Source organism: Arachis hypogaea, chromosome 3, assembly GCF_003086295.3.
Source record: "Arachis hypogaea cultivar Tifrunner chromosome 3, arahy.Tifrunner.gnm2.J5K5, whole genome shotgun sequence".
Classification (NCBI taxonomy): domain Eukaryota; kingdom Viridiplantae; phylum Streptophyta; class Magnoliopsida; order Fabales; family Fabaceae; genus Arachis; species Arachis hypogaea.
In genome coordinates this window covers 89478531-89496777 of record NC_092038.1, presented here as the reverse complement: position 1 = coordinate 89496777, position 18247 = coordinate 89478531, and the positions used below count along the sequence as shown (strand labels likewise).

At 38.3% G+C, this 18247-nt stretch overlaps 1 protein-coding gene across 1 annotated transcript; it reads right to left on the bottom strand.

Annotated features, from left to right (window-relative positions):
- Window positions 1-85: 85 nt before the first annotated feature.
- On the bottom strand, window positions 86-1773 carry LOC112777422 (pentatricopeptide repeat-containing protein At3g06430, chloroplastic). The gene is made up of 2 exons (XM_025821793.3): window positions 1398-1773; window positions 86-880 (listed from the first exon to the last, which is right to left on the bottom strand). Exons 1-2 carry the CDS (start codon window positions 1674-1676, stop codon window positions 86-88), a joined length of 1074 nt encoding a protein of 357 aa, XP_025677578.1. The 5' UTR covers window positions 1677-1773.
- Between the last annotated feature and the right edge of the window lie 16474 nt (window positions 1774-18247).

Sequence of the window (18247 nt, the reverse complement as noted above, 5' to 3'; positions counted from 1 at the left end):
TGTTCAATCATTAATTTAAACATTTATTTTCTTTTTACCAGCTTTATCTTTTATATATGTTATTATTTTATTTATAATTTTTTTTTTATATAAACTCTCTTTTATATATGATACCCTCTTCATGCATCTGATCAAATGTATGTTCCATGCTTTTAACATCACCGACATCCGCAAATGCTTCGATCACATTGTTATAAGTTGCAACTGTCCACTGACATTGTAACTTGCGCATTTGCTGCATAACAGATGACATCTTATCATACATTCTTTTCTTTCCATAAGCTCCAATCAAAATATTAAAAGTATATGTTTCCGGTTGTACTCCAAAGTTACATAACCTTTCATACCATTTCTCCATCATAACAATCTCACCCCGTTTACCAAAGGCACCAATAACCGTGTTCATTGTAAATACATCAGGCTTGCATGCAGCGCTCTCCATCATAAATGACAACAGTTTTTCTATCTGATCAAACATCGCAGCATTAGCATAACTGTTAAGGACAATATTCTGAGTGACAGTGTTCAGCATGATCGATCTTTCGGCCATATCTTCAGACAGAAACCCAACTAATTCGAATTTCAGAGCATTTACACATGCTTTTATTAGGGTACTGTAAGTGGAAACATCAGGATGGCAGTGAGGGAGGTTCTTCATCTTGTCAAGAACAAGAAATGCCTCATCAATCAGGTAGTTCCGACAATACGCTGCAATTAAGGCAGTATAAAGTCCAGTAGTTTCACATCCATCCTCTTTTATAGTATCGAAAAGCTGATGTGCACAATGGGGTTGGCCAGATTTTCCGAGCAACACAATGAGTTTCACATACGTCACTTCTTTGGGTTCATAATAAGGTTGTTCTCTAAGAATATCAAAGAACTGCAGACCGAAACTAATTAGTAAGTAATACTCATACGAATCTTATTCTATCTATCAATCATTCTTACATTACATAATATGAGTCCGTAAGTTATTATTTGAACACATCCATTTCACATTGATACTCATTTGGACCTTTTACACAAAAAACGTTTTTAAACTAACATTGCATACGACTTATATTTTTTTTAAGAAAAAAAAAATACACAAACAAGAAACGAAAATTAAATTTTACAAAGAAATAAAATTACGCACTCCAATCATAACTTCTAACTAGAAATGTGATCTTAATTCTGTTAATATTGTAGATTTGTAGGTTAGATTTAACTCAACGGCATCTAATTCTAGTGATTACAGTGCTACTGCTAAAGATTACACAAGAATTTCGCAATAATAGAGACCAGCTAATGAAATAAACGCAACAAAATAACATTCCATAACAGTCAATTATCCATAACAATAAAAGGGGTAAATTTTCAAAGGATACACAACACAGGAGTGTAATGACGAGAATGACCTCAAGTGCTTTAAGCCACTGCTTCTTATGAATGCAATATGTAAAGGTTTCAGCGAGTGTGTGGACCAAGGCCTTATCGTTGTTCTTATTCTTGTTCTTCTTGCCTCTGATTGGTTTATTCCTCTTACCATCAGAAAACGATGTTTCTGATAAAGAAGGGAATTCAACTTCCTTCAATGAGGTTGAGCAACGAGTTACCTGAAAAATAGGGTTGGATTTGGCATGGGGAATTGGAGAGCAGGCTATGGAAGAAGAAAGAGAGACAAATGTTGAAGCCATAGAAACGTAGAAAGCCAACGCCAGAAGTTTACAAAGAAAGCTTAAACCCCAATTCGAAGCCGAAGGAGCATTTCGATTTTCAATTGCTTTGCTTTTCTCAAATTATTACAATTTAGTAAAATCAAAATGTGATTAAAAATATTCATAATTTTATCATTTTAATTTAATAAATTATATTAGTTCTTAAAAAATAGTGGTCTTATTTTTTTTTTTTCAAAAGGTAAATTTGCAGTACGTAATAATGTAAGGAAGGTTGTAAAATAAATATATAAGGAAGAGCAAATAGATATAAAATAAAGAAGTATAAATAAAAGACTCGTATTAATATTTACCAATATCATTATATTACTGTAATATTATAATAAAAGTGATTCATATATTTACTAATATTATATATATATATATATATATATATATATTTGTTAATTGCCTTGTATCATACTTCTGTTTATATATGTATAAGTTTTTCATTTTTAATCTTTATTAAATGTAAATTCTCTTGGTAACATGAGTATTCTACCATAGAAAAATTGAACCACCCATATTATTAATGGACATCTACCTTATTCATTCTTATCACAACACTCTCCATTAAATGATCATTTAGGATTATACCTCGTTAAAACTTTACTAAAGAAAAACTCAATGGAAAAAAAGCTTTAGTGAGGCTTCATAATTCTTGCTTATTAGTTCCTGCTGCTTCATCATCTTTTCCATGAGTATCTCCAGGTTGGAGATTCTTTGAGTATCTTGTGGTATCTGTGGCTGATTGTGAGATGTTGAGGGTGGATGATAATTATGTTGGTTGGTGATTTGGTTATTGGATGGATAATGGTTGGAATTGGGGTAATTATTTTGGGGTTTTCTATATGTATTTTGGTTATTGTTTTGCTGGTTGTGGTTCTGGTTGTTTCTTGAGTTGTTATGGTTTGAATTTCTTTGCCATGGCTGCTGGTTTTGATTTTGGCTATCTCCCCATTTGAGATTTGGGTGGTTCTTCCTGGAGGGGTTGTAGGTGTCACCATAAACTTTATTTGATCCAGAACCTTGGTTGTGCACATATTGAACATGTTCCTGCTGTTGATCCTCTTGGTTTTCTTCATTTGATCCCCATCCAGTTGGTGGTTGGCTTGTGACATTCACTAATGCAACTTGCAGGCTATCAATCTTCTTAGCCATTTGTTCAAATTGTTGCTGAATTTGTTGTTGCATCATCTTGTTTTGAGCTAGGATAGAATCTACTCCTTCCAACTCTAGCACTCCTTTCCTTTGTGATGGTTGGCGTTGTCTTTGATGAGCAAAGAAGTATTGATTGTTTGCCACCATATCAATAAGGTTTTAGGCCTCCTCTGTAGTCTTCATCAATTGTAAGGAGCCTCCTGCTGAGTGATCTAGTGCTTTTTTGAGCCTTCAGAGTTAGTCCTTCATAGAAGTTTTGAAGCTTATCCCATTCGTTGAACATGTCTGGTGGACACTTTCTGATCAAGGTCTTGTATCTCTCCCAAGCCCCATAGAATGACTCTCTATCCATCTGAGTGAATGTTTGGACCTCTGTTTTAAGTCTAATGATCCTTTGAGGAGGATAGAACTTGGCTAAGAACTTGTTCACTAGATCTTCCCAATTGTTGATGCTATCTCTTGGAAATGACTCCAACCATTGAGTAGCTTTGTCTCTCAGGGAAAATGGAAATAGCAATAGCTTGTATATTTCAGGATGTACACCATTGGTTTTGACAGTATCATAAATCCTCAGAATAGTGGATAAGTGTTGGTTTGGATCTTCAAGTGGCCCTCCTCCATAGGAACAATTGTTTTGTACCAAAGTGATGAGCTGTGGCTTCAATTCAAAGTTATTTGCATTGACATTTAGGGTAAGGATGCTACTCCCACAATGCCTTGGATTAGCAAACGTGTAAGAAGCCAAGACTCTCCTCTGTGGTTGACCATTGTTGTTGGCCACTCCTACTGGTGGATTTGTTGGATTTTCCTCCATTTCTTGGTACTCCTCTTCTGAAGTTTCTTCACCAATGACTCCCTTTCCTCTGGCTTCTCTTCTTATTCTCCTGAGAGTTTTTTCGACAGCCTCACAGAAAGTAGGGGTTTCTCTCCTTGCTTCTGTCATACAAACAAAACACAAGAAACTCACAAAACTAGAAAAACTAGGAACACTGCACTCTATTGCTAGAGTGAGGTTAGAGTTAGCTTAAGCAAAGATTCAAACAGTTAGTGTGTTAGAAAAAAAATAAAGAAAAAAATGCTTAATCTAAACCACCACCTTACTTGATCATTGTCAATCTAATCAATCCCCGGCAACGATACCAAAAACTTGATCTGTGGAAAACAATCCAACACAAAACTCATCGGCAAGTGTACCGGGTTACATCAAGTAATAATAACTCACATGAGTGAGGTCGATCCCACAAGGATTGAAGGATTGAGCAATTTTAGTTAGGTGGTTGATTCAGTCAAGCAAAAAAGTGTTGATTTGAGTGATTTGCATTCAACAGAAGCTAAATTGCATGAAATTTAAAGTGCAAGAAAGCAAAAGAGCTGAATCTTAAGGTGCAAGTAATGTAAATGACTAAAAGTTAAATTGCAAGAAATGTAAATAGCTAAAGCTTAGAGTGCAAGAAATGTAAATTGCTTGAAGAGTAAAGAGAATTCGGGAGCTGGGATGCATAATTTAATAAGAGAACTCAAAGTGCAATCAATCAGAGAAAATAAAATGAAATAAGTTGCAGCAGATCTCAAACAGAAAAGTAAAATTGCTTGAAGAAGCAAAACATAAATGAAAGTCAACTTAATTACGAAATCTAAAAAGGAAAGTGAGGATCTCAGGGGGTCAATGAGACTAGAAAATAAGTCTAGATCTCAATTCCTTCCTTGATCCAACAGAGAACAATTTGCAGAAGAAAAGAAAGATGAAAACATCAGATGAACTTCAGATCCAAATCTCAATTCACTGAATTATGCAGAAAATAAACTAAGAGAAATCTTAGATCAAGAATGAAACAGAATTTCTTCAATCTCAATCCAAGATTCAAAACAAAGAGAAAGAGTGCAGAAGTAAGAATAAAGAGGAAGGGAACTTAATTCCCAATCCCAATTCCCAAAGTGACAGTAAAAAAAAAGGTAAAAGTCTTCTACAAATCAAACTAACTCCTATTTATACACTTTCTATTTTTGATCTTCTATCCTTGAATTGGGCTTTTGACCTTGATGGAATTGGATTGAGGATCACTCTAATTAGTTGCCCTTGGTGTTGAGAAGAGATCTGTGCAAAGTTTGAATACTGATGCTTCAAGTTTGAGTCAATATTTGAGGGCCAACATTCACTCAAACGCCACTTTGAATCAAATCAGCAAAAACAAGAAAGGTTTGCTGTCATTGGCATTTGACTCAACGTTGGAGGGCCAACGTCAGCAAAGCCACGCGTAAGCGTACCGCGAGCTTAAGCGCCCATTGCTTTTTATGTATTCGCGCATGCGCGGCATTGACGCTTGCGCGTCGAGTCCAATTTTTCCAATCTCAATTCTGGGCTGAGCATCGTGGACGTTGGAGGTAGCGTTTGAGGTAACGTTGGACCTCTAACGTTCAGTTGTGGCGCTTACGCGCACTGTACGCTTCCACGCGGACGCCGAAATTTGCTGCTTTTTTCATGCCGCGTACGCGTGCAACTCAAAATTCCTTCAGCCCCAGAATTGATCATTTCCTCATTACGTTGGGATTAACGTTGGACCCCCAACGCCACCTCCAACGTGAGCATCAGCCATGTTTACAACGTTTGAGGCAACGTTGGTGGTCCAACTTGGCCACCAACGTTACTTCCTCTTCATCCTTCCCATGCTCTTTCTTCAACCTTCCTCCATGCCTTTCTTCAACCTTCCTTCATGCCTTTCTTCACCTATCATCAACTAATAAATGCATCAAAGCTTTGCTAAAGTCATAAGAATTCTTATCATTCTTAACACACAAGTAATTATAATTCTCATGAAATTGCATCATATTAATCATAATTGGATGAATCTAGGTATGCATGAATTTCTACCCAAATGACTTACTTATGACTCAAGAAGGTGCATAAAACCTATCAAAAATAAAGAAAAAAGCTCGTAAAACTAGCCTAAGATGCCCTGGCATCACAACACCAAACTTAAATCTTGCTTGTCCCCAAGCAAGTACTGAATTATTAAGAAGAAATACTGAAATAGAAGGGGATATTCATATCCGCAAAGCATTATTAGTAGCTCATGGGTTTTTATGCAGACAATGCAACAACTCACTTCTTATTGATCTTTAGGCATAGAATGTCTCCTTCAAGCATCAATTAACACACGGCTATGACCTCTTATTATTACTTATCCTTGGTAATTACTTTTCTTCATTTTCTTTTCCTGTAATCTTTAGCTCAGTGTCATGTGTGCAGCAATTTCTCAACTTATTTGTGCTTAACACATTATTCACCATAGACACTTGGCTCACATTTCTTCTTAGAACATTGATGCCCCAGCACCTCTTTGGGTTACTAAATGTCTTGCAATTAGGTTGCTCTTGATAATGGATTTCAGTTGATAATCCCCGGTTAGTTAACCTAAGTTACCAAGTGTTAAAGCACTTTATAGAACCTAATCATCCAAGTAGATCCTAGTACAAAGACACCACAGGCATATGTCCTAAGGTTCAAGCTATTGGTGTCTAGCTTTATTCTTTCTTTCTTTTGTTTTTGCTGCCACTCTTGGCTTTTCTTTTTTTTTCTTTGTTTTCTTTCAACCAAGGATTTTTATTTGCTAAGATTCATAGACAATAGGCTAATTTTCACTTAAAAAGGGAACAATCTATCCTTTTATTTTATGAGTGAGCTACCAAACAATCAAATATTTATGCCACCACTTACTATTATTCTACTTCTTGCTGACAAGGAACTATCCCACTTCTTGTTCAAACATTTCTTTTATTTAATTGAAAAGATTCAGGGGACAAGACAAGCATTCAATCAAGTGAAAGTGAAAGCACATAAGCACACACTTAGGCTAGCATACTTATTGCAAAATTAAACAAACAAGATGCAAAACTACTGAACTAATAGTTACTATTAAGATGGGAACATTCAAACTTCCAATTTAGAGTATTTCAATACTGATGGAATTAAGTGATAATACAACCTCTTGGTGGTTTCTTCTTCTTACTCTCAGCTGATGGTGTGTAGCCCTTCCAAGAGAATGATTGAATTCCTGCAAAGTTAATGAAAGTTGCTTGTTTCTCAAGCCCTTAGGTAACTGGTTAGTGTGCAAGATTTTCTTGTAGGCTTTTGAACTTAATTTGGTGTGTGAACACCAAACTTAGTCCCTTGCCACATTTCTCATGCATCAAAGCAACCATATGTGAAATCCTCGTATCTTTGCTAAAGATAATAAAACTAAAGACTAGAAAGTAGATACTGGTTAAGTAGCTTCTCTGATTGCTTGGAGCTAGCAACTCTTTATGCAGAAAGTGAGAATGTGCTTTTAAAGGTGATTTTGGTGGAACACCAAACTTAGAATCCTTCATTCTCCTTTAAATTTTTTTGGTGTGAAACACCAAACTTAGCTCCTTGCAATACAGGTGAATCTACTTAACCTTTTTATTGAACTAGCTATGAAAAGAGAACTACCTCAGGTTGGGTTACCTCCCAACAAACGCTCTTTTATTATCATTAGCTTGACACTGGGCCCTTATTAGGGTGGTTGATGATTGTAGTGCCTCAGTTTGTCTCCTCTCACTGTGAGCTTCCTTCCAGTGTCTTGATGTTCAATTTCTGCATGTTCCAGTGAGAGTATCTTGCTGATAGTGTAGTAATCATCAGATTATTGATTTGTCCCCAACTGCTGGTAAATCAGCTATACTTTATCTCCCTTTGAGAATCCTTCAGTCGAAATCTTTTTATTTTTTCACCCTTTTGGAGCCTTTTCTTTCTCTTCTTTCCCTTTTTTGATAATCCTCCTACTTTGATAATGGGCTGTAATTTGGGATCCATTTTCTTAGTGGTTAACGCCTCACTTTCTTCTTGCTTTCTCTCATCAGTCTTTAGAGTCTCATTCTCCTTTTGTCCTGCTTTGCTGTTTGTCTCTTGCTCTGGGAGAGAATTAATGAGTGTCTCTTTGGTTTCTTCCTTCCACTGCAAGTTTTCTTTGTCAACCTCCATGAATTTTTCCTTTTCATCATTATTCCGTGCCACTTCCTTCTTCTTCTAGATCTAGGATCACAAAGTCTGCTGAGAATATGAATGTCCCTACTTGGACCAGGAGATTTTCAATCACTCCTCTAGGAAATACCAATGATTTGTCCACAAGCTCTAGTGATATTTGTGTGGACTTTACCTCCTCTATGCATAGCCTTCTCATCATAGAATAGGGAATTAGATTGATGCTTGCTCCTAAGTCACATAGTGCCTTATCAATGGTTAGACTACCAATGGTGCAAGGCAAGAAGAAGCTCCCAGGATCCTTGAGCTTTGGTGGGATACCCCTTTGAATCACAGCACTGGATTCTTCAGTGAGCATAATGGTTTCCTTCTCATGCCAACTTCTCTTTTTGTTGATAAGCTCTTTCAAGAACTTTGCATATAGAGGCATCTGTTCTAATGCTTCAGCCAGGGGGTTGTTAATCTCCAACTTCTTGAAGACTTCAAGGAATTTGGGGAAGTGTTGATCCTTGGTTTCCTTGTTGAACCTTTGGGAATATGGCAATGGAGGTGTATGAGCCTTCACTCCTTGCCTTTGTTCTTGAGATGGTTCCTTTATTACTTGCTTCCCTTTCCTTGAATTTTGTGGCTAGTCATCCTTCTCTTTAAGCTTCTCTTGAGCTTTCTTGTTGAGTGTAGCTTCATTGATAAACCCCATTTGTATGGTTTATCTTGTGTTGAATTTAAGGGATTTTATGACCTTTTACCCATATTTATTCAATGAAATAGCATGGTTTTATGATTGTCTCCCAATTTGTGCTTAAGTGTGAAAACATGCTTTTTAGGTCCTTAATTAGCTAAATTTAATTCACCTTTGATTCCACTAGATGCCTTGACTTGTTTGTTAAGTGATTTCAGGTTGAAAAGGGCTAGGGAAGAATCAAAGGAGTGAGAGGAAAGCATACAAAGTGGAGAAGATCATGAAAAGCCAAAGAATTGAATTCGCCCATGGACGCGCGCGCACCAGGCGCTTACGCACACTCTGCGAAATGGCCCATGGATGCATACACGTGCTGTGCGCGTACGCGTCGATACTGATACTTAATTTTTAAGTGAATTCGCGCCCAACAAATTCTCAGGAGCTGTGGGGCCTAATCCCAACCAACTTTGGCGCCAAGGTGCTTTAAAAGGGCCAAGGATTGAAGAGCAAAGGGGGATTCAATCATTCACACTCGTTAGGATTAGTTTAGAGTTAGTTTTAGAGAGAGAAGCTCTCACTTCTCTCTAGAATTAGGATTAGGTTTTAGATCTAGATCTACTTCTTCTTCTTCTCTCTTAATTTTCCTTTTCCTTCTTTAATTGTTCTCTTGTAGTTGTAGCATTCTATTTCTCTTGTAATTTCTTTGTATTGTTAGTTGTAGTTTATAAACTTTCTTTTGTAGATCTACATTTCTTCTTCAATGTAATTGATAAGTTCTTTGTTGTTTCACAATTGTTTTGATTTTTTATTATTGATCTCTTGTCATTGTAGTTAGATCTCTCTTTAATTCTTGCAATTCATGTTGTTTACTTTTATTGCCTTTTATGTGTTTGATAAAATGTCTCTTCTAGCTATTAGTTAGATTTTGTTCCTCTTGGCCTAGGTAGAGTAATTAGTGTCTCTTGAGTTATCTAATTCCTTTGATTGATTGATAATTAGAAGTTGCTAATTGATTTGAATGCCTCTAAAGCTAGTCTTTCCTTTAGGAGTTGATTAGGACTTGAGGAATCAAATTGATTCATCCACTTGACTTTCCTCCATGGTTAGAGGTTAACTAAGTGGTAGCAATGAACAATTTGTGGTCACAATTGAGGAGGATAACTAGAATAAGACTTCTAGTTCTCATATCTTGCCAAGAGCTTTGTTAGTTGTTAGTTTATTTTCTTTGCCATTTATATTTCTTGTCTAAAATCTCAAAAACCCCAAAATATCTCATAACCAATAACAAGACACTTTATTGCAATTCCTAGGGAGAACGACCCGAGGTTTGAATACTTCGGTTATTAATTTTAGGGGTTTGTTTTAGTGACAAACAATCTTTTGTATGAAAGGATTATTGCTTGGTTTAGAAACTATACTTCGACGAGATTTTATTTGTGAAATTCTAAACCATCAAAAATCCAATCATCACAATGGTGCCGTTGCCGGGGAATTGCAATGGTGTTGTGTTATTGGTTATTATATTTATGTGAATATTGTGAATATGTTTGCTTTTGTTAGCTCTTGCTAGTTTTAGGATTTGGTTTTCTTTGTTTCTTATTTGATTCTATTTTCCTTTTCTCTTGCTATCATGAATTCTCACTTTGGCTATGAGTTTGGTTCTAACTATGTTGTAGGAAATGAGGGCTACAATGAGGATGTGTATCAAGGATGGGACAATCAAAGGTGGGAGGAGCCATATGCACATGATCAATCCTCATGGCAACAACCTCCACCAATGCACTATGAAGATGAGTCATTCTATGATGCATACTAATCCAATGGCTATGGTGAATTTCCTTGTAATTTTCAAGAACCACCACCATATGCCTATGAATCATATCCTCAACATGAACCTCAACCACACTCACAAGCCTCTTTTCACCAAACACCTTCACATGACCCCAATCCATATCCACCATACTGGTGGACGAAATTGTGATCACTTGTATGTATTTATAAAAGATGTATACTCTGAGGGCATTGTTTATTTCCTTCACAATCTCGTTCAACTAACCAGCAAGTGTACTGGGTCGTCCAAGTAATAACCTTACGTGAGTAAGGGTCGAATCCACAGAGATTGTTGGTATGAAGCAAGCTATGGTCACCTTGCAAATCTCAGTCAGGCAGATTAAACATGATACTTGATTAGATTCAAAATAAATAAAAAGGAATAATAAAAGGGATAGAATACTTATGCAGATTCATTGGTGGGAATTTCAGATAAGCGGATGGAGATGCTGTAGAGCCCAAGGACGCCTGCTCTCCTACTCCTTCTACTCAATCCTTCTTACTCCTTTCCATGGCAAGCTTTGTATAGGGGTTCACCATCAACTGTGGCTACTTTCATTCCTCACGGGGAAATAACCTGTGCGGCTGTCACTCGCACAGCTAACCAGTCTGGAGGCATCACCCATGGCTGATGGCTACATCCCATCCTCGCAGTGAAAACTATGCAACGCACTCTGTCACAGTACGGCTAATCACCGGTTGGTTCCCGCTCCTACTGGAATAGAATCCCTCTTTTGCGTCTGTCACCAACGCCCAGCAGGTTAAAGTTTGAAGCACGTCACGGTCATTCATGATCGGAATCCTACTCGGAACACCACAGACAAGGTTGGACTTTCCGGACTCCCAGGATCCTACTCGGAACACCACAGACAAGGTTGGACTTTCCGGATCCAGATGAATGCCGCCAACTATCTAACTTATACCACGAAGATTCTGTTGGGGAATCTAAGAGATACGCATTCAAGCTCTGTTGCATGTAGAACGTAAGTGGTTGTCAATCACTCGCGTTCATAAGTGAGAATAATAATGAGGGTAATTGAACTCATTACATTCATCATGTTCTTGGGTACGAATGAATATCTTGGAATAAGAATAAGAGAGAATTGAATAAAAGATAATAGAATTGCATTAATACTTGAGGTACAGCAGAGCTCCACACCCTTAATCTATGGTGTGCAGAAACTCCACCGTTGAAAATACATAAGCAAAGAGTTCAGGCATGGCCGAATGGCCAGCCCTCTCTAACGTGATCACAGGATCAAAATACAATCCAGGATGTCTAATACAATAGATAAATGTCCTATATATACTAGACTAGCTACTAGGGTTTACATGAGTAAGTAATTGATGCATAAATCCACTTCTGGGGCCCACTTGGTGTGTGCTTGGGCTGAGCTTGATGAATTCACGTGCTAAGGTATATCTTGGCGTTGAACTCTGAGTTATGACGTGTTTTGGGCGTTCAACTCCGGATCATGACGTTTTTCTGGCGTTTAACTCCAGACAGCAGCATGAACTTGGCGTTCAACGCCAAGTTACGTCGTCATTCTTCGAATAAAGTATGGACTATTATATATTGCTGGAAAGCCCTGGATGTCTAATTTCCAACGCCGTTGAGAGCGCGCCAATTGGAGTTCTGTAGCTCCAGAAAATCCATTTTGAGTGCAGGGAGGTCAGATTCCAACAGCATCAGCAGTCCTTTTGTCAGCCTTCTTCAGAGTTTTGCTCAAATCCCTCAATTTCAGTCAGAATTTACCTGAAATCACAGAAAAACACACAAACTCATAGTAAAGTCCAGAAATGTGAATTTAACATAAAAACTAATGAAAACATCCCTAAAAGTAGCTTAAACTTACTAAAAACTATATGAAAACAATGCCAAAAAGCGTATAAATTATCCGCTCATCACAACACCAAACTTAAATTGTTGCTTGTCCCCAAGCAACTGAAAATCAAATAGGATAAAAAGAAGAGAATATACTATAAATTCCAAAATATCAATGAATATTAATTTAATTACATGAGCGGGACTTGTAGCTTTTTGCTTCTGAACAGTTTTGGCATCTCACTTTTTCCTTTGAAGTTTAGAGTGATTGGCTTCTCTAGGAACTTAGAATTTCGGATAGTGTTATTGACTTTCCTAGTTAAGCATGTTGATTCTTGAACACAGTTACTTTATGAGTCTTGGCTGTGGCCCTAAGCACTTTGTCTTCCAGTATTACCACCGGATACACCAATGCCACAGACACATAACTGGGTGAACCTTTTCAGATTGTGACTCAGCTTTGCTAGAGTCCCCAGTTAGTGGTGTCCAGAGCTCTTAAGCACACTCTTTTGCTTTGGATCACGACTTTAACCACTCAGTCTCAAGCTTTTCACTTGGACCTTCATGACACAAGCACATGGTTAGGGACAGCTTGATTTAGCCGCTTAGGCCTGGATTTTATTTCCTTGGGCCCTCCTATCCATTGATGCTCAAAGCCTTGGATCCTTGCTACCCTTGCTTTTTGGTTTTAAGGGCTATTGGCTTTTTCTGCTTGCTTTTTCTTTCTATTTTTTTTTCAAGCTTTTTCACTGCTTTTTCTTGCTTCAAGAATCAATTCATGAATTTTTCAGTCCATCAATAACATTTCTCTTTGTTCATCATTCTTTCAAGAGCCAACAATTTTAACACTCATAAACAACAAGATAAAAAATATGCACTGTTCATTCATTCATTCAGAAAACAAAAATTATTGCCACCACATCAATATAATTAAATTAAATTCACTAATAATTTCGAAAATTATGTACTTCTTGTTCTTTTGAATTAAAACATTTTTCTTTTAAGAGAGGTGAAAGACTAATGGATTTTATTCATAGCTTTAAGGCATGGTTTACACACTAATGATCATGAAGTAGAAACACAAAAACATAGATAAACATAACACTTAAAAACAGAAAACAGAAAGAAAATAAAGAACAAGGAATGAATCCACCTCTTAGTGGCGTCTTCTTCTTGAAGGACCAATGATGTTCTTTAACTCTTCTATGTCCCTTCCTTGCCTTTGTTGCTCCTCTCTCATAGCTCTTTGATCTTCTCTTATTTCTTGGAGAGTGAGGGCGTGTTCATGGTGTTCCACCCTTAGTTGTTCCACATTATGGCTCAAGTCTTCTAAGGAGGTACTGAGTTGCTCCCAATAGTTGTTAGGAGGAAAGTGCATTCCATGAGGCATTTGTTGATGAACTTCCTCATGTTCTCCTTGGGGGCCGTGAGGGACTTCCCTTGTTTGCTCCATCCTCTTCTTTGTGATGGGCTTGTCTTCTTCAATGGAGACATCTCCATCTATGATGACTTCAGCTGAGTAGCATAAATGGCATATGCGGTGGGGGAAGGCTAGCCGTGCCATGTATGAAGGCTTGTCAGCTATTTTGTAGAGTTCATTGGCTATGACTTCATGAACCTCTACCTCCTCTCCAATCATGATGCTATGAATCATGATTGCCCGATCCACAGTAACTTCAGATCGGTTGCTTGTAGGGATGATGGATCTTTGGATGAACTCCAGCCATCCTCTAGCTACAGGCTTGAGGTCCAGTCTTCTTAGTTGGACTGGTTTGCCTTTGGAGTCTACTCTCCATTGGGCGCCTTCCACACAAATGTCCATTAGGACTTGGTCCAACCTTTGATTGAAGTTGACCCTCCTTGTGTAGGGGCGTTCATCACCTTGCATCATAGGTAGATGAAATGCCAATCTCACATTTTCCGGACTGAAATCTAAGTATTTCCCCCGAACCATAGTGAGATAGTTCTTCGGATTCGGGTTCATACTTTGATCATGGTTCCTTGTGATCCATGCATTAGCATAGAACTCTTGAACCATCAGTAATCCGACTTGTTGCATGGGGTTGGTTATGACTTCCCACCCTCTTCTTTGGATCTCATGTCGGATTTCCGGATACTCATTCTTTTTGAGCTTGAAGGGGACCTCAGGGATCACCCTCTTCTTTGCCACAACATCATAGAAGTGGTCTTGGTGGCTCTTGGAGATGAATCTCTCCTTTTCCCATGATTCGGAAGTGGAAGCTTTTGCCTTCCCTTTTCCTTTTCTTGAGGAAACTCCGGTCTTGGGTGCCATTGATGGTGAATGAAAAATAAAAAGCTAGGCTTTTTACCACACCAAACTTAAAATTTGCTCGTCCTCGAGCAAAAAGAAAAGCAGAGTAGAAGAAGAAGAAGAAGAAAATTTGAGTAGAGAGGGAGAAGGGGGGTTCGGCTATGTAGAGAAGAAGGGGTTATGTTGTGTGAAAATGAAGAAGAAAAGGGAGGTATTTATAGGGAGGGGGGAGGGTTAGGTTTCGGCCATTTTGGGTGGGAATGGGTGGGAAATTGAATTTGAATGTAATGGGGGTAGGTGGGGTTTATGGGGAAGAGGAGGTTGATGTGAATGGTGCATGGGGTAATTGGGAAGGGTGACATTGAGAATGAGATTTGGATTAGGAGAGTGTGAATAGGATTAAAAGAAAAGGTAGGTGGGGATCCTGTGGGGTCCACAGGTCCTGAGGTGGGGATCCTGTGGGGTCCACAGGTCCTGAGGTGAAAAGAAATACCATTCCTTCACCCTATAGGCGTGTAAATTGCCTTCATGCACCATTCTGGCGTTCAAACGCCCATTGGTGCATGTTCTGGGCGTTAAACGCCCATGTGATGCTTGATTCTGGCGTTGAACGCCAGTTTCAAGCTTGTTTCTGGCGTTCAGCGCCAGATTGTCCTCTGCGTGCACATCCTGGCGTTAAACGCCAGGATGTTGCTTGTTTTGGGCGTTCAGCGCCAGGAAGATGCTCTGTTCTGGCGTTGAACGCCCGCCAGATGCATCTTCTGGGCGCTGAACGCCGGCCCGTGCGTCCTCCAGGGTGAAAATTTTTTTTCTTCTGTTTTTAATTTTTTGATTTTTTTCGTGACTCCTCATGATCATGTACCTAATTAAACACAAAAATAACAAAGAAACAAAATAAAATAAAATTAGATAAATAAAATTGGGTTGCCTCCCAACAAGCGCTTCTTTAATGTCAATAGCTTGACAGTGGCTCTCATGGAGCCACAGAGTGATCAAGTCAATGTTGTCTCCACACCAAACTTAGAGTTTGGATATGGAGTTTGAACACCAAACTTAGAGTTTGGTTGTGGCTTCACAACACCAAACTTAGAGTTTGACTGTGTGGGCTCTTCTTGACCTTGAACTGAGAGAAGCTCTTCATGCTTACTCTCTTTTGTCACAGAGGGATTGCCATGTGCTTGAAACACAAGGTATTCTCCATTTAATTGAAGGACTAACTCTCCTCTGTTGACATCTATCACAGCTTCTGCTGTGGCTAGGAAAGGTCTTCCTAGGATGATGCATTCATCATCTTCCTTCCTAGTATCTAGGATTAGGAAATCAGCAGGGATGTAAAAGTTTTCAACATTTACTAGCACGTCCTCTACTATCCCATGAGCTTCTCTCATGGATTTATCTGCCAATTGCAGTGAGAACAAAGCAGGTTGCACCTCAATGATCCCTAGCTTCTCCATTACAGAGAGTGGCATAAGGTTTATCCCTGACCCAAGATCACATAGAGCTTTCTCAAAGCTCATGGTGCCAATGGTGCAAGGTATTAAGAACTTGCCAGGATCTTGTCTCTTTTGAGGTAGAGTTTCCTGAATCCAAGTATCCAATTCATTAATGAGCAAGGGAGGTTTACTTTCCAAAGTCTCATTACCAAACAGCTTGGCATTCAGTTTCATGATAGCTCCTAGATATTGAGCAACTTGCTCACTAGTCACATCTTCATCCTCCTCAGAGGATGAATAATAGTCAGAGCTCATGAATGGCAGAAGGAGATTTAATGGAATCTCTATGGTCTCAGATTCCTCAGGATCCTTAATAGGAAGCTCCTTCTTGCTTGGAGGACGTCCCAGGAGGTCTTCCTCACTGGGACTTTCGTCCTCCTCCTCCCTAGTACATTCGGCCATGTTGACTAAGTCAATGGCCTTGCATTCTCCCTTTGGATTCTCTTCTGTATTACTTGGGAGAATACTGGGAGGAGTTTCAATAACTTTCTTACTCAGCTGGCCTACTTGTGCTTCCAAATTTCTAATGGAGGATCTTGTTTCATTCATGAAACTGAAGGTGGCCTTTGACAGATCAGAGACTATATTAGCTAAATTAGAATTATTTTGTTCAGAGTTCTCTGTCTGTTGCTGAGAAGATGATGGATATGGCTTACTATTATTCAGCCTATTGCGTCCACCATTGTTAAAACCTTGTTGAGGTTTTTGTTGATCCTTCTAGGAGAAATTTGGATGATTTCTCCATGATGAGTTATAGGTGTTTCCATAAGGTTCACCTAAGTAATTAACCTCTGCCATGGCAGGGTTCTCAGGATCATAAGCTTCTTCAGAAGCTACCTCTCTAGTACTGTTGGATGCATGTTGCAATCCATTCAGACTTTGAGAGATAATGTTGACCTGTTGAGTCAACATTTTGTTCTGAGCCAGTATGGCATTCAGAGCATCAATTTCAAGAACTCCCTTCTTCTGAGGGACCCCATTATTCACGGAATTCCTCTCAGAGGTATACATGAATTGGTTGTTAGCAACCATGTCAATGAGTTCTTGAGCCTCTTCAGGCGTTTTCTTCAGGTGAATAGATCCACCTGCAGAATGGTCCAGTGACATTTTCGAAAATTCAGAGAGACCATAATAGAATATATCTAATAGGGTCCATTCTAAAAACATGTCAGATGGACATCTCTTGGTCAGCTGCTTGTATCTTTCCCAAGCTTCATAGAGGGATTCACCATCTTTTTGTTTGAAGGTTTGAACATCCACTCTCAGCTTGCTCAGCTTTTGAGGAGGAAAGAATTTATCTAAGAAGGCAGTGACCAGCTTATCCCAGGAGTCCAGGCTATCCTTAGGTTGTGAGTCCAACCATATTCTAGCTCTGTCTCTTACAGCAAAAGGGAAAAGCATGAGTCTGTAGACTTCAGGATTAACTCCATTTGTCTTTACAGTATCACAGACCTGCAAGAACTCAGTTAAGAACTGATAAGGATCTTCAGATGGAAGTCCATAAAACTTGCAGTTTTGTTGCATTAAAGCAACTAGTTGAGGCTTAAGCTCAAAGTTATTGGCTCCAATGGCAGGAATGGAGATGCTTCTTCCATCAAACTTAGACGTTGGCTTTGTGAAGTCACCAAGCATTCTCCTTGCATTATTATTATTATTATTTTCGGCTGCCATCTCCTTCTCTTGTTCGAAAATTTCTGAAAGGTTATTTCTGGATTGTTGTAATTTAGCTTCTCTTAATTTTCTCTTCAGAGTCCTTTCAGGTTCTGGATCAACTTCAACAAGAGTGCCTTTTTCCCTGTTCCTGCTCATAAGAAAGAGAAGAAAACAAGAAAAGAAAGAGGAATCCTCTATGTCACAGTATAGAGATTCCCTTATGTTAGTAGAAGAAGATAGGGGTATAAGAAAGAAAAGGGATGGATTCGGATTCTTAGATGAAGAGAGGTGAAGAGAAGTGTTAGTAATTAATTAATTAAATAGAATAAGAGAAGAGAGGGAGAGGATTTTCGCAAATAATTTTTGAAAACAGGTTAGTGATTTTCGAAAATTAAAGACAAAATATAATTAAAATTAAAATTTAAAACAAAAAGAATTTTTGAAAAAGAGAGGGAGAATTTTCGAAAATTAGAGAGGGATAAGTAGTTAGGTGGTTTTGAAAAAGATAAGAAACAACCAAAAAGTTAGTTGGTTGATTGAAAAAGATTTGAAATCAAATTTTGAAAAAGATAAGAAGATAAGAAGTTAGATAAGATATTTTGAAATCAAATTTTGAAAAAGATAAAATTTTTGAAAAA